At 49.0% G+C, this 25,103-nt stretch overlaps 2 protein-coding genes across 11 annotated transcripts in view; one reads left to right on the forward strand and one right to left on the reverse strand.

Moving 5' to 3' along the window:
• Positions 1–4,765: 4,765 nt before the first annotated feature.
• Positions 4,766–11,350, reverse strand: TIMM21 (translocase of inner mitochondrial membrane 21). Its single transcript, XM_047697134.1, has 6 exons — positions 10,410–11,350; positions 7,551–7,613; positions 7,354–7,451; positions 5,458–5,531; positions 5,268–5,373; positions 4,766–5,188 (listed from the first exon to the last, which is right to left on the reverse strand). The coding sequence occupies exons 1-6, from the start codon at positions 10,705–10,707 to the stop codon at positions 5,096–5,098; spliced, it is 732 nt and encodes a 243-aa protein (XP_047553090.1). The 5' UTR covers positions 10,708–11,350; the 3' UTR covers positions 4,766–5,095.
• Positions 11,351–11,490: 140 nt separating this feature from the next.
• The window catches only part of FBXO15 (F-box protein 15), an 83,726-nt gene continuing 70,113 nt past the window's right edge, over positions 11,491–25,103 (forward strand). For 4 of the 10 annotated variants that reach the window (XM_047697126.1, XM_047697124.1, XM_047697128.1 and 1 more), the window contains exons 1-3: positions 11,491–11,768; positions 19,109–19,216; positions 21,801–21,905. In XM_047697126.1, the coding sequence (XP_047553082.1) occupies positions 11,641–11,768; positions 19,109–19,216; positions 21,801–21,905 (341 nt within the window). In that variant the 5' untranslated portion in view covers positions 11,491–11,640. Of the gene's footprint in view, positions 11,769–11,812; positions 12,210–12,686; positions 12,776–19,108; positions 19,217–21,800; positions 21,906–25,103 lie in introns of those variants that run through there. The other 6 variants (XM_047697130.1, XM_047697129.1, XM_047697132.1 and 3 more) reach the window with 6 other exon arrangements.

Genomic DNA, 25,103 nt, shown 5'->3' on the forward strand with positions numbered 1-25,103 from the left:
CGGCACTGAGGACTCTCCCATGCTGGGTCCCCGGGAGGGAGCACCGCCAGCCCCAGGCCTCATGCGTCTGCTCTGGAGGTTTCGTCGTGATGTCCAGCACACATGGAGCAAGAAGGGAAGCTTATTTCCTTAAGCAGTTCTCCCTCAACCTGTCACCAGTTCCGTTTTTGGGAGTATTGTCTCTCTGTCGCGTGTCTTCTGGGGGGAGGGCTGGGAGGTGAGCCACGATGGGAATTCCTGGAGGTTGGTTCCCAACCCCACAGGGTAGCAGCCTCTCCGCCTTGCCCCACACACGCGGTGTGGGAAGAGTGAGTGCTTGCGCGAGGGGTCCTGGCTCCGGCTCTGGGACTGGGGAGCCCCGGTCAGCCCCTGTGGCTGTGAGGCCCGCATGAAGGACCGGGGCAGGAGGTACTTTCCCCTCAACAAGCTTATGGCCTGAGGCTGTGGGAGTGGGAGAGCCTTTTCTGCTCTGTAAAGGCATTGCCGTAAAATATGCCTTGTGGCCCCAGTTTTTGTGTGGAATTGTATGGAACTCTGTAGATGGCCTCTCAAAGTGCCCCTGAGGGAAGGAGACAGCTCACCCCGTAAAGGCATAGCTTCCGTGACTGCTTTGGTAAGAAAAGAATGTGCTCATGACCCACTGTTAAGATTGTGGGTCGCGGAGAGTATTTACTAGTAAACACACATCTTAAAACCACTGTTCAGTGCAGCTTGAAGGCCAGGGCGTGAAGAAAGGAGGCTGTGGAGGGGGTGCTGGCATAGGACGGTTCCAACAGATGGAGCACAGAGATCACAGCCACCAGGGCAAGGAGCCATGTGGGGAGTTGGGGGGACTCTGGCAGAGCTGGGTTTAGAGGAGGGCAGGAATGAGGGGCATGGGCCCTGATTTAGGAGGTGATCTGACATCCCAGCTGACAGCAGCTAGGAGCCCCTACCATGGCAAGGGGACCATGGGGATGGGGGTAGGAAATGGATTAGAAACTAAGGAGGAAGGGGTGCCTGGGCAGCTCACCCAGTTGAGTATGTGAATCTTGATTTCGGCTCAGGTCGTGATGTCTGGGTCCTGGGACTGAGCCCCGTTTCAGGCTCCTTGCTCACTGTGGAACCTGCTTGAGATTCTCCCTTTTCCTCTGTCCTTCCCTGTGCTCACACACGTGCTCTCTCTCTCTCCCTCTCTCTCTCAAATAAATAAAAATAAGGAGGAAGAACAGATATGTAGCCAAACTTGTAACATCAGATACAATTAAGGATCCAGAGAGGACAACAGTGAAAGAAACAACTATAGGAGTATCATAGCGGGGAAGAACAGAAAAGTGGGCTTCCGTGTATCTGCTAGTGCCCGGAGTTTGGGGAGACTCCAGGATGCAGAGTAATGCATCCTGGTAAGTCGAATTGAAGGCTACGACAAGGCTGAAGGAACTACTCAGGCCTGGAACCCAAGCCTGGTAGGGGAAGGGGGCTCATGTTTCCAGTCTGAAATGTTTGACTGGCATGTATCAAAGTCATCACCTGTACGCAGGGATGGGCCCAAGCTTTGAGGACCCTATATCTTAGGCAGTTTCCAGAGTCTTCTATAAGAAAGGGAATACCCAGTATAGTGCTGGGCTCTGGGGTCTGTGGCAGTGTGGGACCCTGCACTTAATTAAGCTTCGTTGCCATCAGCGTGAATTTGCCCGTGTGGGATGGCAGGTGAACTACCCACAACAGAAGCATGAACAGCCCGTCCCCCAGTGCCCAGCTTGAGCTCCTGTCCATAAGCAACCCTGCCAGGCTCTCCTGGCCTGAGGCACCGTCCGCCAGATGCAGGCTGATCTTCCCTTGCATGTCTTTCTGGGGTCCTCCACACAGAGATGCGTCTCCAAGCAGTAGTCTATTGACTTTTTTTTTTTTTTTAAAGATTTTATTTATTTATTTGACAGAGAGAAATCACAAGTAGGCAGAGAGGCAGGCAGAGAGAGAGGAGGAAGCAGGCTCCCTGCTGAGCAGAAAGCCCGATGCGGGGCTCGATCCCAGGACCTGGGATCATGACCTGAGCCGAAGGCAGCGGTTTAACCCACTGAGCCACCCAGGCGCCCCAAGTCTATTGACTTTTGAGTGTTTCTGGACTTGATATAAATGATGTCAACATGCACATTATCATTTTGCAACTTGCCTTGTTTTGCTCAAAACGTGAGAGTCCTGCATGCTGGTGTATGCAGCTGCATTGGCTCCTTTTCCTCCTCACTGTCTGAATACAGGGGGGGTCCCCGCCTTGCACGGTGTCCTGACCCGTGCTCAAGAGGCACGGCCGGCTCCACTCCCTCCACTTCTTCACTGATTTCCAAATGTTTACTGATCTGGTAGCTGGAAACCGATGACTCTCATGGGATGTTCTTGATTTGAAGGAGGCTGAAGGTACTCCTCGAAGTTCATCAGCTTCCTGTGTCCCCTCTGCACTGCTAACCATCCTGGGGCGGCGCCCACTCTGCACCGGGGTTGCTGCTGCTTGCTCACCGGTCGTCTGGGGGTTCTTTGTAAGCAATACTTTCTTCGCTTTATGCGCTGTTGAGTGTTCTCATTAGTGGCTTACTTTTTTTTTTCTGATTAGGCTCTTTTTTTTTTTAAAGATTTTATTTGTTTATTTATTTTAGAGGTACAGTGCGAGTTGGGGGAGGTACAGAGGGAGAGGGACAGGCAGACTCTGCTAAGTGCAGAACCTGACGTAGGGCTTGATCTGGGGACCACAAGATCATGACTTGAGCCAAAATCAGGAGTCGGATGCTCAACCGACTGAGTCACCCGGTGCTCCTCTGGTTAAGTTCTGAATCTCCAGATCAATCTTTTCATTCACGGTTTCTAATCTCGTCTTACAAAGTCCTTCCAACGAATGTCACAGATAATGTAAATTGTAGGGTGTGAATCTGCGTGGAAGGGAGGCTTGTGATGTGGCAGGCATCCCACTCCCTGGCTTCCCACCCGGGTACTGGATGTCCCCGCAGAAGCCCATCCTTTCTGGCATGTCACCGGCTTCCACATGGTGTCGGTGTCCAGGGCTGTGGCTGCACGAAGGCCTCAATGCCCTGCTCACTGCCCTTTCTCTAGGAGCTGTCCTGTGGGCCAGCAAGCCCCCCTCCCCCGAAATCTGCAGGAGAAACAAGCCTGCTCCCCCGCAGCCTCACACCATCCGGAGCGACTGACTCATCCCCTCCATCCCTCCGTCCCTGTGACTGCGGGTCGCATGCCATTTGACACATGTTCTGGGGATGGTCTCACCCTGGCCACTACTCCCTGTTCAATCTCCTCTCTTGTCCTTCGGAGGCTATCCCAAACCTCATCCCCCTCTCCAAGTCCCAAGCCCCCTCAGCTTTTCTCAGCCAATGACATTCTCAGGCTAACAGCCGGGGAGGCCTCCAAACTCATCACCTGCACAGACCCCTGCTCCCCTCCAGTTGGCTGAATCCAGTCCCCTGAGACTCTGCTCTAGCCTTGTCCCCTTTCTTCCTGCATTTCAGTGTCTCGTCCTTTGCCCCCTATTTTTGAGCACGTCCCCAAATTTCTTTCATCTTTACCCAAGAAAAAGAAAAAAGTTCAAAATTCAAAGTGGAAACACATGAATCCTTTCCTCCGTTTCTGCTAACCATGAGAGAGGACGGGGCGGGGGGGGGGGGATTGCAAGGTGGTGTGCCCTCCCCCCCTGCCTCTGCACTCACCCGTCAGCTTCAGCCGCTTCCTCCCTGCAGCTCTCTGAGCTCCTTCTCTAGGCCAGATAGTGTTCAGAGCTCCAGACCCGACCCTCCGGTTGCTTCTAGACCAGCTGCCTGGCTGACTCAGCTGCTCCTTATGCAGACATACAACTTACCATTTTTGCTCTCTTCCCGAATTCTCACTGTGGTCACTCCAGGCGGACCTGAGAGCTATTCTACACCCACTTGGCTGCAGAATCCTGTCCTCCTAGCCCCCAACCATGTCTCCACGGTAGCACCTTCTCCAGCTTCATTGTCGAACTGTCCTAATACCCTCTCTGCTGGCCTCGTCCCCGGCTCTCGTTCTTCACGCAGCTACCAGTTCTTTCTAGAGACCCGGGGGCTTCCACTCCTGCTCGTTTCTGATGTTCTCCATCGCTACTGGAGAAAAGCCTCAACCCTGCCACGTGACGTGCCAGCCCCCTGCACCCCGTGCCCCACGGATAAGGGCATTTCTAGATCTCTCCTGGTGCACGGACGCTTTCCAGTCATGTGACTACACTCTTGTGAGGGTCACTTTTCTCCAGCTCGCCCGTAAATGCTTGTGGCAAAGCAGAGCTGCCATCTCCCAGAAAGGCATTCTAACATCACTCACACCAGGCTCAGTGGTCTCCACGCCCCTCTGGTGCCCATTCTAAAGGGCGTGGGGACACTCCATGATGCCACCTGTGGTCGGATGCTTGCATCTGTCCTCTCCCTGTCGTCCTAACTAGCGGGGACAGCAAGGTCTTATGCACACCTGAGGGCCCAGACCCTGACCCCCTCCACCCCGACCAGCAGGTGTGGGCTCCTCCCACTGCACACAAAGTCCCCACTCACTGAGGAGGAAGGACGGGATACCCATCGTTACCACAGCCTTGCCACAGGCGTTGTGGAGTTTGCTGATATGCCCTTGCCCGTGAACTTCCTGCAGTCCTCCAATGTTCTCACGTGTTCAAGTCGGATTCTGAAGTCTATGGAAGCAAGCTGCTTCTGACATCTTTTTGTTAGTTTTGACTCTATTTCACAGATTTTATATAGTTATACCACATAAAAGCACAGAGTACTCTCAACTCTTATTTACAGGGTGTAAAGTTTTTAATAACAAAGTTTTCATATCTTGAAAGAGGATATTAACTAGAGCAGAAATACTGTCCATGATTGAGTCAGAGACAGCACAGACTATGTTCTATTTCGGGATTTTGCCCTCTAGGAGAACCCCCAGGCAGCGTGTCTAAATGCGACGACGACCCACTTCCGTGCGCTTCCCTGTGCTACACACTCTGTCGTGTCTTATCCCGCAGACGCGGGGGCAGTGGGGGAGGGCAGAGCTGGGGGTCCGCCCCCGGCCCCCTCCGCCCGGAAGCCGTGCTTGCCGGGGTCCTGCAACCGCCTCAGGATCGATTATCTTCGATGATGATCGTTCTGGGGAAGGGCTCGAGTTCGACAAATATGTACCGGAATTCATACTCGCCACTTTCTGGGTTCTGAAAAACAAACACATTTCCAGGTGTGACTTTTGTCGCCAGGGCTTAGGCCCCGCCCCCCGAGCCCTCGGCCGCACACCTCCTTCACTTCCAGATGCACGGTTCCTTGCTTCCCAGGCTCAGAGCCCTGGATGTAGAACTTCACCCGCATGTGTTTCAGCCCGTCCTTCACATATTCGATGAAACTGTGGGGAACCAAAGAGCACAGCTGCAATTCCCGTCTTTCAGAAACGACCCCCAGCTTTCCCGACGCCTGCGAAGCGCAGTACCTGACGTGCTGCCTCCGCCCACGGCGCGTCACCTCCCCGTAGCCCTTCACCGGCTCGCCCAAGACGGTGATGACCTGTGGGACAGACGCAGCACGGGACGCGGTAAGGCCTCCACCTTTCAGGCTTCCCTGGGAAATATTTTCTGAGAAACCAAGTGATTTTTTTAAGGAAACAAATCATTAAGCCTGGGACCCTCTCAAGACGACAAGTCCAACGATGGAGAAACCGCCCCAACAAGTATGTCTTTCCCATAGACACTGAAGTCAGTGACACTGTGGTGTGACCCACGGCTTCGCGGCAGGTGTTCCTATTTCCCACAGACCAGGCACAACGAGCTGGGCAAGGGTTTAAACACACATCGGAACATTTTTCGTGAAATGATTCTCATGGGCTCTAATGCTCAAAGCTATAAGAACAAGACAACTCTCTGAGTCACTAAAGACAGTCAAAGAAAACGAGTGCAGGCTTCCCCAGCTCTCCAAAAGTTGCTTTACTGCTTCTCTTCAAAGAAGAACCTACGCGAGTACATGTTTTGCTAACTGAACAAAACCCAAAGGCTTCTCGCTTTCCGGAACTGGTGGCTGGGCCTCACTTCACGCCCCCCACTCAGGAGCGCTTCCACTGGAGCGCACCACCCTCAGATGCCGGGGAGCCTCCAATGACCAGACAACAAGCCAGATCTAGAAGCATGAAACCATGATTCCTAATGGGAAAATCGACAATGACGTGGAAATGTAGCTCTTCCTGAATTTAAAGGGCAAATACTTTGGAGTCTTTCCAAAAACGTAACTGGAGCCTTCCTTAGTCCCTGCGCAGTTCCCCCTTTCTCAGAGGTGTGTCTCCCTGCCTCCTCCTCCATGGTTCCCGGACGGCCCAGAGTCTGATGATAAGAATCAACAGACTGAGAGAGCGAGAGGCCAGAGCCCGACAGCCTGGGGTCTCCTCCCAGACAGGACTAGAAAACGGGTGGAGCGAGTGGGGGCAGGGCCCCGACCAGCCAGGCACTTGCGGCTTCATTCGTCTCCCATCCCAGGGTGATGCGAGTTGTCTCTCACACACCTCGGTCTGTGAGAAGGTGCCGACAGTTTTTGGTGCTATCTGCGGTTTTCCTCTGAGGTATACAGACTAAGATTTCAATGAGTCACATTTGTCCCTGCTGAAGCTTTCCAGCCAGAGAGCAGGAACTCTGGCATACGATGGCTGTGCTGGCTTTCTGTCTGTGAGCGAAAGCAGCACGGAAAGTCCTCCTTCTGGAAGAACCCCTAAGAGCATGTGGGCGACTTTTCCGGACGCCAGCCTGCCCCCAGGTAGTGCTCTGGGCCTGCTGCGCTGAGGAGCATAAGCTTTGGAGTCACACAGACGTGCGCTTGGGTCCTGGCTGTCCCACTTACAGCGCGGCCATCTCGGTCGAGTTAGCTCATCTCTGGAGCGTCAGCCTCCCCTTCTGCCAATGGGACAGTCGTAGTATTTAACACCAACGGCTTCCGTGAGAGCCAAGAACGACGAGGCACTGAGTGTGGTGCCTGGTGCCTTCAGTGAGTGTCAATAATTACTGCTATGATCACAGGGTCATGAATCAGGTTTTTTACAGGCCTAGGAACTTACCACAGGAGTTTAATACTCTGGCAAGGTCTAAGGGTTTAATATCTCTGACCGTCTGTTATATCAGGATGAACACTGCTACACAGACTTCTGGGTGGTCCTAAAGCATTTCCAGTACAGAACAGAGAGCTGATACCATAATCACAATCCAACTGTGTGACTCGTATGACTTTATTACAATACAAACACCACTAGTCTCAGAACCAGTATGTGTGTTCTGCTCCCCGCCCCGTCCCCGGCCCCGGGATTTTTCCTGATCTTCAGTGTGTGCGGGACTCCACCTGGAAAACTAACCTCAGGGTGTGATCTGCACTTTTCTAAGGCTTTCCCGTAGACCTTATTAGGACTCCATGGAGAAAAAAGTTCTTTGAAAACTGCGTAAAACAAGCCACCTGCAAATCACAGAAAAAGAAGATCAAGCAAAGCAAGAACGAGACAAATGTGAAGTCACAAAGGGTTTAGGGGTCATTATTGTACTTGCTGTGATCAACCTGTGATACTGATCCCAAAGAGCACCACCATCAAGTAGGTGAAGTCTCTTCCGGCTTCTTTCACTGTGGAGAGAGAACACGGCAGAGTCAGACGTGGGCCCGACAGGGGCAGCGCACGCGGCTTCAGCGTTCCTAGCATGAATCGGGGCATGTGGATCCGGGACCCATGGCGGGTCTGCATGTGCTCTAGAGCGGCTGCTCCCAAGCCTCCCTGTGAATCAGAACCACCTGAAGAAAGTTTTCAAAAGAACCTAGCAGAGTTCTGGGCCACGGAATCGTACTTTATTTGGTATTATCATTTTAATACTCTTCACTTTCTAAGATGAAGAAACACCTGAACAAGGATCCAGGCCCCCGGGGGGAAAACATGCTACAGACTGGGCAGCACTGGACACGTTCTGCTGCTCCCAGATCGAGTGTTTGCTTTGTCAGCTGCGGCCCAAGGGCTGGAAACAGGCCTCGACTCTGACAGTCACTTCCCACGCCAGCGCGCCCCCACTGGCTGCACACACAGCACTAACAGAACAAAGAGCGCTGGGAATGAACGAACTCAGAACACGAGGAGCCTGTAGACACGGCGTCTCTACTGAGAAGGAGCAGCAGCAATGGTGTGTAGGAACGGGGCACAGACAACAGTGTATGTGTACGGTCTCGCTTAGGGTTCGTGAGCCCTCCTACTTATTATCACCTTGTTTTAAGGGACCCGGACCTTCTGGATTTGGGCTGTCCCATACAGTAACCATACACCATGCATGGCTATTTGAGTTTAATTTTACAATTAACTTAATTGTAAAATTAAAATTAAATAAACACTCAGCCCTCAATCACACCAGCAACACTTCAAGTGCCGAACAGCCGCATGTGGCTAGTGGCTACCATACAGAGACCACATACAGGTAGAACATTTCCATCCCCGTGCTAAGTTTTATTTGGACAATGCTGCTGTGGACATTCTGCAAAACAGCACATCTGTCCTTTCTATTCAAGCCACATTAGTCAGAGCCCAGAGTAACAAGGAGCATGTGTCAGGAAACTTGATAGACACATGCACTCTAAGTGTATGTGTGTGGGGGAGATGAGCCCAGAACACAGATCCAGGGCTCACTGACCACATAAATACAACTCTTAGGGGTACACTGCATGGGGCATGTTAAGACACCCCACCCCAAATGAAAGAAACTACTGCATCCCATACCACGATGTGTGGTAGGTCCCTCTGGACTCTGTGGGCAACATATCCCCCATTTGGAAACACTGCTCCCCCTCGGTCACTGAGTCATCAGGAAGGCTGTCGCCTTTGAATGGGGGTACAGATGAGGACAGGACTCTGCAGCAGGACCCATGTGCAGTGGAAGCAGTAGTGCTGCTGGAGCCAGATGACTTGACACCTGCTGTTGGACAGTTTGTGCCTTTGCCCTCTGCATATAGGCTGTCCATTCGTGCTGCACTTCCAATCATCCCCCCCAACCCTGTTCAGGCTATCGTGGTTGAATGATTATGTACATGTTCTCATGTTCAGCAGATTACAAACCATTGATAGGATACAGTTTTGTTTTGTTTTAGTTAATGTTGTTAAAAACTATATGTATCGAAATGACATAGAGCAAAATATTTGCAATAGTCATCTTTGCACGGTATAATCACAGATGTCTCAACCGTTTGCTTCCTTTTTACTTTTTTTTTTTTTACAGATTATTTGTGAAATAAAATAATAAACATTAAATTCATTAGCTCATCTGTGAAAACTCTGACTTTTCCTGACAGAATTACATTTTGTCTTTCCTATTATCTGTGTTCTTTCTATTGCTGCCCACATCACCCAGGGTAAATGTTGTTTTGAACATCTTTAATTCTGTAGCATGACAAGTCTATCTCAACATCTGGGCTCAGAAGTCATTCAAGGGGGGTGCCTGGGTGGCTCAGTGGGTTAAAGCCTCTGCCTTCGGCTCGGGTCATGATCCCAGGGTCCTGGGATCGAGCCCCACATCGGGCTCTCTGCTCAGCGGGGAGCCTGCTTCCTCCTCTCTCTCTGCCTGCCTCTCTGCCTACTTGTGATCTCTGTCTGTCAAATGAATAAATAAAATCTTAAAAAAAAAAAAAAGAAGTCATTCAAGGGCAGTGCTGAGTTGACCTGCCTGAGCTGATCCCTATGGATTATGCCTCATAATCCATATTCATTCCACCCAATTACTCCGTATCTATCGTACGCTCCCTGGTACTCTCTTTGTAGCACAATTACTGTGTTATCACTGTTTCACACTCTGTATCTACTTTTTCCTTCATAAAGTGCTCATCCATTTGTGTACAGGAATTCCCTGGCACACCCATTAGCATCCTTTCAAGTGTCAAGCATAGAGAAAATGGAAACTCAAGAAATACTCGTGAGTGGTTGGTTGTTCTAAAGAGTACTGACATGGCTATTAGAAAATTAAGATTAGGAAAATGTGGTTTTAACTTTCATTTGTATGAAACTGGGAAAGTGTGCCTCATATATAGAGTTTTAATGTCCCTCGATGGAGTGAATAGGAAACTCAACGGAGATGAGATGGCATCTGTGAAATCTACTAACTTGTTATAAACTTCTAAATAATGGCTAAGTTTTACACAGCTCCACACTAAAACTAACCGAAGTTGAGAAAATGTTTCTAGACATAATTCGACAAAGTTATGTAAAAACCAACTTTGAAATCTAAGTCTGTGAAGAAAACTGCAGGTCTATATTCTCAAATTCTGGACCGTGTTGCACGGTCCTACCTTCCAATTTGTGTGACTTGTTTTTCTATTTTTAGCACCGAACCTGTGTCAAAAGACACTGGCAGCTCCCGCCACGCTGGCCGAAAGACTGATCACTCCCGTTACCTTTCTGTGACGTGGAGACGACGGTTTCCCCTCTCTGACTGTGCACAGACACCTGTTTGCTGCCGTCGTCCCCTACCCTCTGGGCACTCTGCCCCTGCGTCCAGAGGGTCTTCTGGGCGACTCCAAGGAGACACTTCTGTAGCCCCGTTCTCTTTCGCTCTTGCAGACCCCAGCTCAAGCTAGGCGCAGTCTTCAAGCAAGCTTTGTTAAGCACTAAGTGTGGCGGGAACAGCCGCTTCCCCGACGACCTGCGCATCCTCTCCGCACACTGTGCAGCTCGTAAGAAAGTACAAATCATGATTACAGGAAAGTGCTCCGCTTTGGGAAGGTGCCAACTACGTCCAGCAAAGCTTCACTTCCCAATACACCCGCAGCCGGGGTGTACTCAGAGCCACACATTCACACCGGCGATTCTGCACGGCGTGTTCGGCAAAAACGTTAGCTCACGAAAGAGGCTCGTCCACCTCCTCTTCCCTTCCGAGCTCTTTTTACTCGAATTAAAGTGCTTTAATTACCTTCCGTACTGACATTCACACACTACCCGCCATGCCTCTGCAAAGTAACCTGGGAAGCCGCGAGGAGTCCTGGGAATAGTAGTTTCAGGCCTTCACTCTTCACAGAACTACCGCGGGGGGGAAAGGCATCAGGACTACAACTCCCACAGTGCAAGGCGGCCAGAACGCGCTTGCCCCCTCCACCACCTTCCAGGTCCCCTACGCTTGCGCCGCACGTATTTGGCCCCCCCCGGGGGGGGGCGTGATTAAGCAACTGACGAAAATCGAATTAGCGATTACAAGCTGGGTGTTCTTGTGTCCCTCTGAGACGGCTTTAAACTGGGAAATCCTCGCTCTGATTGCGGCTTTGCTGTTCCTCATGGGCAAATGATGTAGCCTTTGCGTTTCAGTTTCGCCCCCAGGAAACTGGTCAGGAAGGAACACAAACTTCCCCAGAGCCAGCACGTGGGGAGGGGCGAGGCCGTCGCAGTGCCCAACGCCAGTGGCCAAAACTCAGAGGCCCGCTTGCCGCGGGGCGTCCTCAGCATCAGGCCGTGGGACGTGCGAAGAAGCACGGCTCCCGAAGTTTCTAGAACAGCTCCTGTGGCTGAAGGAGAGGTGGTGTTCCCCTCCGCCCCGCCCCTACGTACGCGCGCCGGCGTCGAGTGGGCGTGGCGCCGGGCGGCGCGCTCCTTCCTCCGACCGCCGCTCCGCCTCGGGCGCGCCGCTGGGTCTCCATGGCGACGGGACGCGGCCGGCTCCTGCAGCTGTACTGGCGCGGCCTCCAGGCGCCGCGTTTGCCGCCTGGCGGCGTCGGGATGGCCCCGGGGCCCGACGGGGAGGCTGCCGGGCCCGCCGGGTTCAGGTGACTGTCCTGAGGCCGCGGGTCGGGTCACTACCCCCCCACCCTTTCCCCCTAATTTCCTCCGTGGGCCCCGCGCGGCGTGTTGCTCGCGGCTCTTGGTGGTGCCGGAGAGGTCTGAAGCCGCGGGCGGAAATTTCCTCAGCCTGGAGACGTGCGGTTTCCGCCAGTCCTGGTCCTAGCAGACTACGGCCCCGGAAGAGTCTCCCTCCTCCCCTGCGTTCAGTTCTCGGCCCTGTGGGGACCTGGGAGCCTCGGCGCAGCGCCTCGCGCCCCGCCGCGCGGATGCGCTGCACCTGTGGGCCGGTGCGGTCCCCGGAGGGGCGGGGAGGGCGCCCGGGCAGAGCGCGTCCTCCAAGCCGCTTGCTCCTTCTGGGGCCGGAAATCACTTTTCTCCTCCTCATGAGTTTGTAAGTTAGGGAAGCGGACTCTCCTCAGGAGAAGTTCCGCGTCTCGCTCCCGCCCGTGACTGCCGGATGGAGGCCACACCCCGCAGCAGGGAAGATGGTGGTGGTGGGGGGGGGCGTCGGCGAGCGCGCGTTCCCGGGGCAGCCCCTGCGCTTCCACCCTCCAGGAGGTCTGCTCGGCGCTTTCCTTCCTTCCCTCCTCTTTGGAGAGAGTTGGGGAGGGCAGAGGGAGAGGTGGGAGAGGGAGAGAGTCTTCAGCAGGCTCCGCCCGCGCAGGGCAGAGTCCCACCACGGAGCTCAAGCTCGCCGCCCGAGAGCGTGGCCCAGGCTGAAACCGAGTCGGCAAACCCCGCAGGGAGGCCTGCCGACAGCCCCTCGCTGGTGTTCAGTCCCCTGCCCCCTTCTGCCCGTCTTTGGGACCAAGCGCTGGGCTGGTGTTCTTGTCCCGACGTCTAGAGCCCGTCTCCTACCTTTCTCTCGGGCACCCTGGTTCTGAGGGGGTCCTCTTCTTCAGGGAGAGAAGGTCACGTTGAGGAGATGCGGAGGGGCGGGCAGCAGGAGCTGCAGGTGCGCTCCGTAAGGATGTTCAGCTTTACTCCAAGGGTAATGGTTCATTTCTCAGTGAAGATCTATCCGGTGGAGGTGTCCGGGCGCTATCGCGCTACCTTATTACATTCTTCCCATTTTATGGTGCGTGGTTCCTCGCTTTATACCCCTCATCCCAGTATTTGCCAGGTAGAGGGACAATACAAAGAACAGTTTGCATTCTTGAGATTCCTTTTGCGTGCAAGTCCTTATGATTTGTAAGATACAAAAAACACATGCGTATTCTGCCTTCTAATAAACCAAATGTCTGTGTTTACCTATAAAAATGGTTCTGTTATTTAACAGTTCAGTAACTTGAATTACTTCTTGTTTTCCCGAATCTTCAGGCTATGGCCCCATGGTCGTTCTAGAATCCATTACCCACTCACTCTGGTTTCAGAAGTGGTGCTCTGCCCCTTCGTATTATGGTGATGGTTGGTTCTGGAGCATAGTGCTAGGCATACCACAAGCCTCGTGACAACAAAAACGGGGACAGTGCCTCCAGAACTTCTCTAGGAGAGAAACAGTGGCATTTAACTTGGAACCTTGAACTTTAAATCAATTGGCGACGATTACTAAAATTACTCTTTATATAGAGAGCTCTATCAGTGGGGAGCAGGAGGATTTTTATGTGATGAATCTTCTGTTACTTTGTAAGTTGAGTGAACTACCTGGTGATGACTTAGAGTGCCTGGCATGGGAGCTCGCATGTCAGCCTGTAATTTGGTGAGGTCTCCATTCTTTTTTTTTTTTTTTTTAAGATCTTATTTATTTGACAGAGAGAGAGGTCACAAGTAGGCAGAGAGGCAGGCAGAGAGAGGGGGGAAGCAGGCTCCCCATTGAGCAGAGAGCCCGATGTGGGGCTGGATCCCAGGACCCGGGGATCATGACCTGAGCTGAAGGCAGAGGCTTAACCCACTGAACCACCCAGGCACCCCGAGGTCTCCATTCTTTATGGGGAAGAACAATCAGCTGTCAAGAATGATTGCAGATGGTCTAAGTAGGTGGTGACTTTATTGTCTCACTGCAGAAAAATTAGACTTTAATAAGGAATCACTAGCTCCCTTTTTAATGAAAAAATGTGAACATGTGTGAATGTCATAAACTGTTAGGAAAATAGCAGAAAGGATATTAGGCTGGCTTAATTTCTGCTTGGTCTAGTTTCTTTGGTTTATCAAATATCAAAAATCAGTGTCAGAAGATAACTTTTTTCTTTTTTTTAAGAAGGCAAGTTTTAAAATATAGAATTTATTCAAAGCTATTGGACAAAATCTATTACTTAAAAACAGTGGTTTTAAACCAAATGTCATTTTACTAATTATGTCAGCTAAGTGTGTGCTTAATTTTATAGACGCATAAATCTATGTGAGGACATGCATGGAATCTACTGATTTGTTAATTGTGTGGCCCTTGAAAACGTGCAATTGGCTTATTTTATGGAGAAATGGAGATGTACTTTTAGTAATACCAAAAGCAATAGTGATAAGATATAGAGTATAATATAATACGGTCGGAAGAGCTCTGGAGGGACAGTCGGGAGGTGAGAGTCTCTGGGGCTCTTGGCCTCTAGCTTTGGGACCTTAAATGAGTCGCTGTAAGTGCCTTGTTAGAACTGTAGTTCTAACTGATTTGTGAAATAGGGATTCATGAGATCTCTTTTAATTATGGAAAAATTAAACAGTAACAGGCTGTACTTCTCAAACATGTAGGTACCAGTGGGCAGGAAATGCACAGGGCATCCTCCTGACATGTAAAACGAATGCAGTGGCTGTGGAAAAATGTTAAGTAATTTAACTTTTAAGTAATATAATACATTTGTATAATAAGACAACCACAGGTAAGTATCCAGTACAATGCAACATTTGCATTAATTTTTAAGATCAAGTAGGAGATTTTTTTTTTTAAAGATTTTCTTTATTTATTTGACAGAGCACAAGTAGGCAGAGAGGCAGGCAGAGAGAGGGAGCGGGAAGAAGGCTCCCCGCTGAACAGAGAGCCTGATATAGGGCTCGATCCCAGGACCCTGAGATCATGACCTGAGCTGAAGGCAAAAGCTTAACCCACCGAGCCACCCAGGTGCACCTCAAGTAGGAGATTTCAAAGGACTTTTGAGCTTTCTGCCGCTGTGTCCCCAGATTTCAGGGCCACTGGTAATCCAGAATGGTGCAAATGTCTTTGGAACCACTGCTATTGCCTAAGGATTGTGCTCACACACTGTGAGTCCGAGCTCTCTTGTGTATGGGATTCTCAGTTTTGAAATTAAAACCGCTGAAGTCGCACAGTTTATTGCATATTAAGAAATATTAGAAAATATGTGGAATTCTGTCACTTCAATTCTCCAGCCCCCATTTAAAAACAACCACCACCCCAAAACCTTGTAACCTTGTAATCCTGTGAATCAGGCGTATCACTGGTTAATATCTTGTCTTTCCTTCCAGACCTTTTTCCTTTGTGCATGTTTAGTTTTTCTCTTAAGAGACAAATTAAAAAATATGATTATGTAGTGTATCCTGATATAACCTGCTTTTTTCAACTGATCTGTTATTAATGTAGCAGGTATTTATTGACTGTCTCTGTACGCCAGGCGTGTTGTGGGTGAAGAATGAGGAGTGAACAGAACTTACGCAAAAGACCTGCGGATGTGCCGCTTGCAGTTCCAGTGATGTGAGCGAAGTAGATAAGATGTGTAGTGACGGATGGTGATATGTGCTAAGCAACAAAGGAAGGAGGGGGCTTAAAGTATGTGTGCGTGTACGTGGCGTGTGCTCGTGTGCACACGCGCGCGTGTGTGTGTGTAGTGTGGGTCGGAGTTTGAGAGGGAACAGCCAAAGGAGTTGTCAGAGAGATGGTGGCATTGGCACGCATACCTGAAGGAGGTGAGGCACCCGCCATGCAGACATCTGGAAGACGTCCCGAGCTTGTGTCTAGCGCAGACACTTCCGCCGTGTTGAAGTGTCCGTTTCTTGGCTGAGCGTTGCTCACGGTATGGAGCCAGGCCGCTCCATCAGTCCCCGTCCTGTCCTGGGAAATTCGTCAGTGTAGACAGATCTGAGATGGACTTTCTCGAGTCACATATTTGGGCTTATTTTCTCGCTTTGGGATATATTTTGTACAAGTGAAATTCCTGGCTTAAAAGAATACATGTGCCTTTTAAGGCTCTTGACAAACACTCCCAGATTTGGCTTCCATATTGTTTATACCAGTTTGTGCTCCCAGCAGTGAAGGGGTGTTCTTTATTTGGTCTTCGCCAGTTTGCTAGATTGAAACAGATCGATACAGCGTATTAATTTACTTTTCTTCGACTCCCTTAGAAAAGACTTAGGGTGTAATAGATTTTATTTTTTTGACACTTTTTGATTGCAGAAATATGTATGGGAAAAAGCTGTTATCAATTTACTAATGCTTTTTTTTTTTTAAGATTTTATTTATTTGTCAGAGAGAGAGAGCACAAGCAGAGGGAGTAGCAGGCAGAGGGAGAAGCAGACTCCCTGCTGAGCAGAGAGGCTGAGGCAGGGCTCATTCCAGGACCCTGAGATCATGACTTAAGCCGAAGGCAGATGCTTAACCAACTGAGCCACACAGACATCCCAATTTACTAAGGCTTTTAAGCAAATTTATATTTGAGGACTCCAGCAGTATTCATTTAAGTTAAGGAAGCTTTCCTCAGTCTCTGCGTACAGCATATAGATACAGACCTCCAGGCTTCTTGGCATGACCGTTCATACTGCCAGGGCTCTAAGGGTCACTGGCTGGGAAGTCCTGACAGGTAGTATTATTTGATGGAGAAGTAATAGAAATGCCTTTTACTTAAAGCTTATGTGTTAGAATCCTTTGTCAACTAAAGGTATTTGTTTGATCTTGGAATATGTAATACAGATTGGCACAGAATTTACAAGAACTTGACCACTTAAAATAAGGAATGCTTTTAAATCACTTAAAATGCGTATGTTTAAAGATTGTGTATTGCGTTGAATGGTGTCCCTCAAATTCATGCTCACCCAGAACCCTGGGATGTGATTTGATTTGGAAATGGGGTCTTTGCAGATGTAATTGGTTAAGATGAGGTCACACTGGGTTAGGATGTGACTGGCGTCCTGATGAGAGGAGCCAGAGACACACAGGGAAGATGGTAGGGTGAAGATGGAGGTTAGAGCTGGCCATCCTATTGGCCATGAGCTGAGGAACACTAAGGATTGTCACCAACCACCAGAAGCTGGAAGAGGCAAGGGAGGATTCTTCCCTGGAGACTTTGTGGAGGGAGCATGGTCCTCCCAACACCTTGACTTTGGACTTTTGGTCTCTAGGACTGAGACAATACATTTCCGTCATTTTAAGTCAGCTAGTTTGAGTCAGTTTGTTAAGGCTGCCCTAGGACACTTAACACAATTAGGAAATTGTATTTTACTTCTTATTATTGTCTTAGAGCCAGGTCCGTGGAGTTGAAGCTTTTCTTTTGTGGAAAGCTTTGCTTAAGTAGTACTTTCAACAGGAATACAAAGATCGAGTGCATAGGTGGAAATCTCTGAATAAAGGGGGAGGACATGGCAGAGCTTTCCAAAGGAGGGCCTCTTCCGCCTGCTCTCATTCCCTTCCTGTTCTGCTGGGCACAGATTGGGTATCACTGGTTCTGCCTAGCTTCTTTGTGTTCCCAAGAACTCACTGGCACGTTGAGTGTCTTTCGTAGAAGCTGGCATGGAGAGGCCTGGGGAGCCAGTGTTTTTTACCTTGGTGAATTTGTTACTTTCCAGGATCTGGAGAGATTCACCATGTCCCTCCTGTCCCAGGCGGAGGTGCCAGTGTGCAGATGCTAGCTCGTGTTTATCCAGGGCTGATCACAACCAGCACGATGGCTGACGTGATACAGACAAACCTATAAAGGGAGGACAGACTCATTCTCTGGCTGCTCAGAAGCCCGTGGGGAATCATCAGGCATTTGAGTGCTTACGGGTGTGCACATGGTGGCGTGCCCATTTCCACGTGGGTTTCAGGTTGTGCTGGGTTGTGGGCTATATGGTCCCTGTGCCTCTGAGGGGTGGGCCACGCTGGGGATCTCGGACCATCCTTTGTTCAGATCCATCCCTGGGGCTTTGGTTCTTCCACTTCCAGAGAGATTACTGCCGTTCCTTCCAACATCTCATGGCCCTCATTTTGCCTCCAGTTATTGCCCATATCCTTTCTGATTGTTAGTCCAAATATATCCAGGGAATCGGCTTGGTAGGAAAAATGGGGGTGGGTGCTAAACTCTTGGTGAACGAAGTACGTACTTGGAGCAAAGGCACATTGGTGAACTGGGCAAGTGGAACCTATCCCCTAGATTTTAGTCACACACTGGGTGGGAGGCGGGTCAGTAATTGATGTATGTGTGTTTGTGTGTGTGGTCAAGAAGCAGCTTCCAAAGCTTTCCAAGATAACTAGCATCCCCACCAGTAGCTCTGTCTGGGGGCTGCTGCCTGGAAACTGAAGGCTACGGGCCCTGTGCCTTCCTGGGTTTCTGGCCGGGATTTAGATCCCTGCGGAGCCACGGTGGAGCAGAGCTGGTTCGGAGGGCTGTTTTTAATAAAAATGTATTTCAGGAACTTCTGAAAAGAACTAACTGCATAAAATAGTATACCTTATTTCATTGAATCCTAAAAGCCATTGATTGTAAGATTTACTATTTTTTTGTACCACTAAAATAAAAAAATAGATGGCCAAAGTATATTCCATTGAATGTGAGATACTTAAAATGTGAAAAAAATTGGAGCAGATTACTTAGTGTTTCCACGGCTATGATCGCCAGAGCTAGGTTGGAGCATTACCATCCCTCAAAGACCCGAAAAGCTGCAGATTATGTGGGCAGTTCTGGTTCACAAATCTGAGGTTTTTCTTACTTGACTGAGGCTGTTCTTTGTTAGGTTCCTGTTATTACACTGTTGAAGCTGACCAGTTGATAACATTTTATTTTTTCCTTTTGTTCCATTAAATGAGTTTTACAGCACCTCTTTGATATGTTGACAGCCTATAAAAGCAAATATTTAATCTTCTTGTTTACTACACTTGATCTTAGCCAAAGGGCCAGAAGCGATTAATTTTTTGTTTAAAACACATCAGAGTGAGTCCAGGTTTCAGGTATACTTACTCAGGACACATGGAATGTTTTCTAGTCCCTCTCCTGTCCCACCCCACTCCCCACTTCCTTATTTCTTTCCTTCCTTCTTTCTTTCTCTCCTTCCTTCCTCCTTTCCTTTCCTTTTCCCGAGAGGAACTTTTACAGTGAGTCATTCTTGGAGTTTATGAACCCTTTACGGTTTTGTAGAGGGGACTGGACAGGTCATCTGTCATTCTAATTTGACTTTTCCGTCTTACCCTCAGAAAGGGGCCGGGCGCCAGGAGAGCAGGAAGGGCTGTCCTGAAGCAGTGTGCCCGTGGGGGGAAGCGCTGTGGGCAGCACCCCAAAGACCAGCTGGTGTCTATGGAGAGGTGAGTCCTCATAGATGGGGCTCTTCTGGGGGCCTCTGGGGTGGAGTTCTTAGACAAAGTTCCAATGCTGTGCATACCAAGCTGCTATTCTGAGCTGAGAATAGAATTGCGTAGGAAGAAAGTACAACATGGAGAGTTTGCTGTGAGTCATCAGCCTGTCACCACTGTCATTATTAGACTAGGTTTATGAAGTGAACTTCTGAAAGTGACAAGTAAATTTTCCTTTTTAAAAAATGTTCTTCAAAATTATTCACGTTCTAGTTGATCAAAATGCTTGAAACCGTGGAAAGGAGATTAAAGTGTGTTCTTCTAAAAGCTCCAGGGGCCTCTGGGTCTGTTAGCTTTGTGAGCTTTGCAAGTCCATTTTGCCCTGGCAAGGTTCTGCAGGATGTTTTTTTTTTTTTTTTTTAATTTTTTTTTAACTAATTGTTTGAACTTGATGCTGAGATGGCTGTGGATTTGTGCTGTACTGATGCTTCTGGAGCACCAACTCTCTGCTAAGCATTGTCTGGCACCTGAACACGTGTGGGCACTGCAGACATTTCCAGTGGGGGGAGTAGGGCTCACATAGTCTGTGTATCGCAAAATCCAGATTCAAACGTAAGTTGCCTGATCTCAAGTTTTGGGCTTTGATATTATAACTCAGCTACCAGAGTACATGCTTTCAGGTGTTTTTAAAGAGAAATGAGAACTAAAAAAGAGTTAATTAAGGACAGCAATTTAAGCTTTAAACACTATACTCTGAAAACACTATTTGTCATACAATAATATGATACAAGAAATAGAACGAATATTCATTTGGTTTATCTGTTTGCCAAATATCCGAGGACCTTCTCTGTACTAAATACTGTGCTCTGACACTTTGTAAGTTTCTAGGATTGTCCTGCTTCTCACTTTCCTGTCTCCTTCCCCATCCTCCCCCACCTCCATCCTCTGCAGTATGAAACAATTAGAATCCCACACAGAGTGACCCAGTATGGTGTGGATAGTGATTTTTCCAGCTTTGAGGATACCTCATGAACCATAGCTAAGAATGTCTTTGATCTCTATTGTTCTAACTATAAAGTGGGGGGTTTTCTGCTTTTGCTAGAAGTATAGGGAGAACCCTCCTCCCTTCATTATCTTAGTCTGCTGGGTAGGAAGGTGAACCCTCTAATGGCCTTTGAATAGGATTTTAGTCTAATTAATTCTTCCTGGATAAGATTTGCCAGATACTTTTCTGAAATGTTTTCTTTAAGCCCAGCTCTACATTTTTTTAAGATTACATTTGCTTATAAAATAATAACTATGAGTTTTTGTGAAACAGTTGAATCAAAATATGAAAACTGTGTGCGACGGGTAATCCAAATGGTCACAAAGTGTATTTTCTTGCAACTTTGCCATCTCTGTGTTAGCAACATTTTGCCGCTTAAAGTGTCTAATTTATTGACTCTGAATGTAAGGAATTTCATTTGGCAGGAGGGATTTAATTAATCCCTAAGCAAAACTGCTTGTTTAACGAATCGGGGAGTCTCTGGTTGAATATCCCCAAAGCTTCTGAGTGGGGGGAGCTCAGCCTGGTGACGCAGACCAGGCAAGTCTTGCATTCGTCATCTTTCTCCGAGGATCCATTTCATTCTTTCTCACTATTGTTGGAATCTTAGGACTGATTATTTCCCTATGAAACATTTGATAACCTGACTTTCATTATAATTTAAAAAAGTAAAGTCATTGAAATCATAAGTGGGGATAGGGGCAAACCATTTTAAATTGGCCGAAGGGTTTTACTGCCCCAGTTCTCTGTCCCCAGGCCCCCCACCCCTTGCCCCACAGTCTTCTGTGGCTTGCTTTCTTCCAGCCTCAGGTCCAAAGGTGCCCGTTCCTGACTTCCTAACGTTGGTAAGGCTTTCTGGACACGCTCAGGTTCTGATAGTTGTTATGTAAAAGTGTAAGAGCATAGAAATACATGGGGTATTGAGAATTCAGCTCAATGTCATTTATTTAGGCAATAAAGGAGAAAGGAAAAGAGAGTTCAGGAAATCTTATGGGGCTTGGAGTTTCCTTAAAGTGCTGGAGGAAGGTTTCAAGTGTGAGGATGTATTGGAAGGGGGTGCATGAGGGGTGGTATGGGTTAGGTGGAAGATAAGTGGATATTTCCTATTCCAGTTTCTTCTTCCTCTCCTCCTCCTCCCCCTCCTCCCCCTCCTCCTCCTCCTCCTTTTTTTCTGAGGAGGAAGATTCTGTGTTACTTTTTAATGAATAGCTAAGAATCCATTCTTTTTCTCTTACTTCGTTTTATCTCATCGAAGAATGATGGGTACTTTCATGGGAAGTCCTGCCTGTGGATTCACAGTGTATGAATATGGGTAATGTGCCAAAGGAGTTAGCTTGCCATGACCTTGGGTCTCTGGATTCGTTTAGGTCATGAGCACTGTGGTAGCAGGACATTTCACTTGAGAAACCAGTGGAAGATAAGGGTGCAGTTTGCCTCTCATACAGGAGGGGTGCTGGTTGCTCTCTGTTTGGTGGTGAACAGCCAGGTGTTTTCTGGGTAACTTTTAGCTCAAATGCTTGCCTGCCTTTCTGATTTTTCCCCCTCTCCCAGGATGCCCTCAGAAATCTTGCTGAAGATCTTTTCCTACTTGGATGCTGTGACCCTGCTGTGTGCTGGATGTGTGAACAGGCGCTTTTATCATCTGGCCAATGACAAGTAAGGAGAAAACCAAATCTCTCTGACCTCTTTTGATGGTGTTTTGATAGAAGTCATGAAAACTAGTAAGACTGTTTTAACCAATTTTTTTAAATTTAAAAGAATTAATTTTGAAAGTGTTTCTAGACACAGATGTAGTATGTCTAATGCTTTACATGGTCAAATGGATATTCCCAGTGATTTGCATTTATACACTTTAAAAAAAAAAAGGAGTATCTTTGCATGAACTGAAAAAGATCAAACTTGTTATTGGTGTGCGCTTGTCTCCTGTATGGAAGACTGTATCTTCAGTGTCCGTATGTGTCAGTATGCACACAAGTGGGTTTCAGTGTGGGTTCAAGGGAAATAAGCCTGTTCTTGACAATAACTCTAGAATGGATGTCAGGCAATTTTTGTGTCTCTTTCTTAATGACTCTAATAGGAGATGAAGACATTCACTAAAGCAAAGTGCAGTAAGGCATTTTCATGAAAGAGGTCAATTAAATATCCCAAACTAGCTTTTTCGGGGAGTTCTTACATTGTTAAAGGATAGAGTTCCGATTGCTCAATAAGTCGATAAATTATAAATAGCTTTGTTTCTCTAAACATCACCTCTCCCCACTGACCTTCACGGGCTCAGATGGTGTAGGCACTGGGCCTTCCAGTGGATTTGGGGCCATACCTCTAGTGATGTTCCTTGCATACTTTTCTTATTAATTATATGCCCATCCCACTTTCTTGGGAGTTGTCCTTTAAAAATCTGAGCTTCTGATGCAATTACCTGTGTGTTTGTTTTCTTATTATAAGAAATATCTTAATTGCATACATTGCATTTTATTTTTTAAAGATTTTATTTGTTTACTTTAAAGAGCTAACGTGTGCACAAACATGAGCAGGGGAGTGGGGGAGAAGGAGAGACTCTCCAGCAGACTGTACCCTGAACGTGGAGCCTAACAAGGGGCTCTATCCCACGGCTCCAAGACCATGACTGGAGCCGGAACAGCGAATCCGGCGCTCCTGCCGCTCCTCCTGCTTGTGCTCTGGCTTTCAAGTAAATAAATAAAATCTTAAAAAAAAAAAAAAAAATCAGGTGCTCCACCGACTGAGTCACCTAGGCACCCCCGCACATGTTGAATGTTATTTTTAAGAGTCACTGTCTGATCGGATAGTCAGACTTCAAAAAGGGCACGTTAACACTTCATTAGAACAATAAATTGGGCCCATTTTGTCAACAGCTTGTTTGATTGAAGTGTGTGTGTGCCTGACTGGTAGTCAGAATAGCTAAATACGCTCTTGTCCTCAAATCCACCTTAGTCTTCTAACAGGATGGGGATCAAGAAATGAAGTGTCTGGGTTTTAAGTACTTGTTGAAGCATCTTATACTTGACATTTGTATTTTATAAATAATTACGTGGAACAATCCACACAGGATTTTAATTCTATAAAGAGCTCTTTTTCGGCTTCACTACGGTAAGCGCGGTCGGCTGACGTGCGGAAGCGGTTCTTCCTGCAGGTGGCACAGGTGGCACAGGGGGCAGGTGTGGCGGTGCCCGAGGCTGCGTGGGCCCCGGGCGCGCGCTCGCGGGTCGGGAGCCGGCGCGTGCGCGGGAGCAGAGTCCGCTCTGCTGCGAGCGGTGCCCGGGTTCGCGGTGCCCGGGTTCGCGGTGCCCGGGTTCGCGGTGCGAGTGACGAGGAACGTCGGTCCGCGGAAACCGGAACAAGCTTCTCTGCCAAGGGAGTTTATAAAACTGCCTGCTCAGGGGCTCTTGGCGAAATCGCGTCAGGCTTACCTCGCCGGACCTCAGTCGTCGTCCTTTTGCAGCTCTTAGCTCAGGTGGCAGAGCCGGATGTTTCTGAACGAGACGATGAATACCCGAGGGCAGAAGACTTGGCGCGGACGCTTCCGTGGGGAGAGGAAGGACCGGCCGGCGCGGCCTAGAAAGAGTGGCGGTGGGGTCCGGTTCGGGGTGTGTCTGCGGGGCCCCTCGCGGCTGCGGCAGTGCCGGGCTGCGCCGTTCTGGGGGGCACAGGCTTGCCTCCGGGGCGCGGGGGTCCCCGGCGCGGGGCCGCCTTGTCCTCGCTGCCTCTGGGCCGCGGCCACGTCGTCCCACATGCGACGACGCCGAAGTGCGGAGACGGGGGTCAGCATGTCGTTGCGCTTATTCAGGTAAAGCGCACTTTTCACTGTAGGAAACTGAGTTAGCCCCGCCTCAGTCTCCCCCAAGAGACTGTTCCCCAGTTTCTGGCTTTCCCTGAAGGCGACCGTTGGCTGTTGGCTGGGAGAGGCCTGCCTTGGGCTGGCTTCGTTCGCCCCGACCCCCGCTGCCGCCTCCGAGCTCCTGGCCTCGGGGCGCGACAGGCAGGAGGGGCGCGGGTGGGGCTCTGAGCTGAATTGGGACCCAACCTTGTGGCTGATGGGCTCTTTGCATTTGGGTAAATTACTTGGTTCCCTCAGTTCGTTCGCTGTTACTGAAGAGGCCGAGAGCCCGCAGGCAGGCGTGTGAGCTCTGGCAGAGGCTGCGGGGGCGGCCCCGGGGCTTCCGTCTCCTCAACAGACACGGACGCGCCTGGGCCGCAGCTTCGCACGGGGGCTCCGTTACAGTGTCTGCTCCGTGGGGACAGTAATAGTAGCCACTGTCTGGGTTCGTTGATGATTAAACCAGTTAACCTTTACAAAGTCCTCAAATTAATGCTTAACACAGTGCTCAAAAAATACTGTGATTTTTTCTTTTTTCGCTCATTATGCAGCGAATTTTTTCTTTCTTCTCTTTGTGCAAGCACAATGTGTTCCTTGTGGAAAAATTAAAACATAGAAATCAAAAATAACATACAATTCCATTGCTGCTGACATTTCTCTCTGTGTGTATGTGTATATGGTTCTCTTCTGATCTTTTAAAAAGGTACATACTTAAAAGTACACAATAGGAATCCCCGGGTGTATTTCTTGTTATCTCTCTGCAATGTTATTCCATTATTGCTGTAGAAAGGTAGTGGTTTGGAGATGCCAAAGACCATGAGATCACTCATTTCAACTTGACCCTGGGAAACAAGCTTTTCCTTTTAGTGTGTGTTTCTGGGGTTGGCGAATCTGAAACACTTACCTCAAACTGCAGTTCACTGTAACACACAAGCGACTGTAAATGTTCGGTTTGATTTATTCGTGGACTCAGACTGTTTAAAAACGATCGTGCATCTCTGAGGTAATCTGTTGCTACTGCA

This window comes from Lutra lutra, chromosome 12, assembly GCF_902655055.1.
Source record: "Lutra lutra chromosome 12, mLutLut1.2, whole genome shotgun sequence".
Classification (NCBI taxonomy): Eukaryota; Metazoa; Chordata; class Mammalia; order Carnivora; family Mustelidae; genus Lutra; species Lutra lutra.

Excerpts from the sequence above, each read along its gene's own strand:
- TIMM21 (XM_047697134.1), bottom strand. The coding sequence starts at position 10,707 with ATGATTTGTACTTTCTTACGAGCTGCACAGTGTGCGGAGAGGATGCGC. Across the intron at positions 7,614-10,409 it reads CGTCTCCACGTCACAGAAAG|TGAAAGAAGCCGGAAGAGAC; the intron begins GTAACGGGAGTG and ends CTCTCTCCACAG. Across the intron at positions 7,452-7,550 it reads CTTTGGGATCAGTATCACAG|GTGGCTTGTTTTACGCAGTT; the intron begins GTTGATCACAGC and ends TGTGATTTGCAG.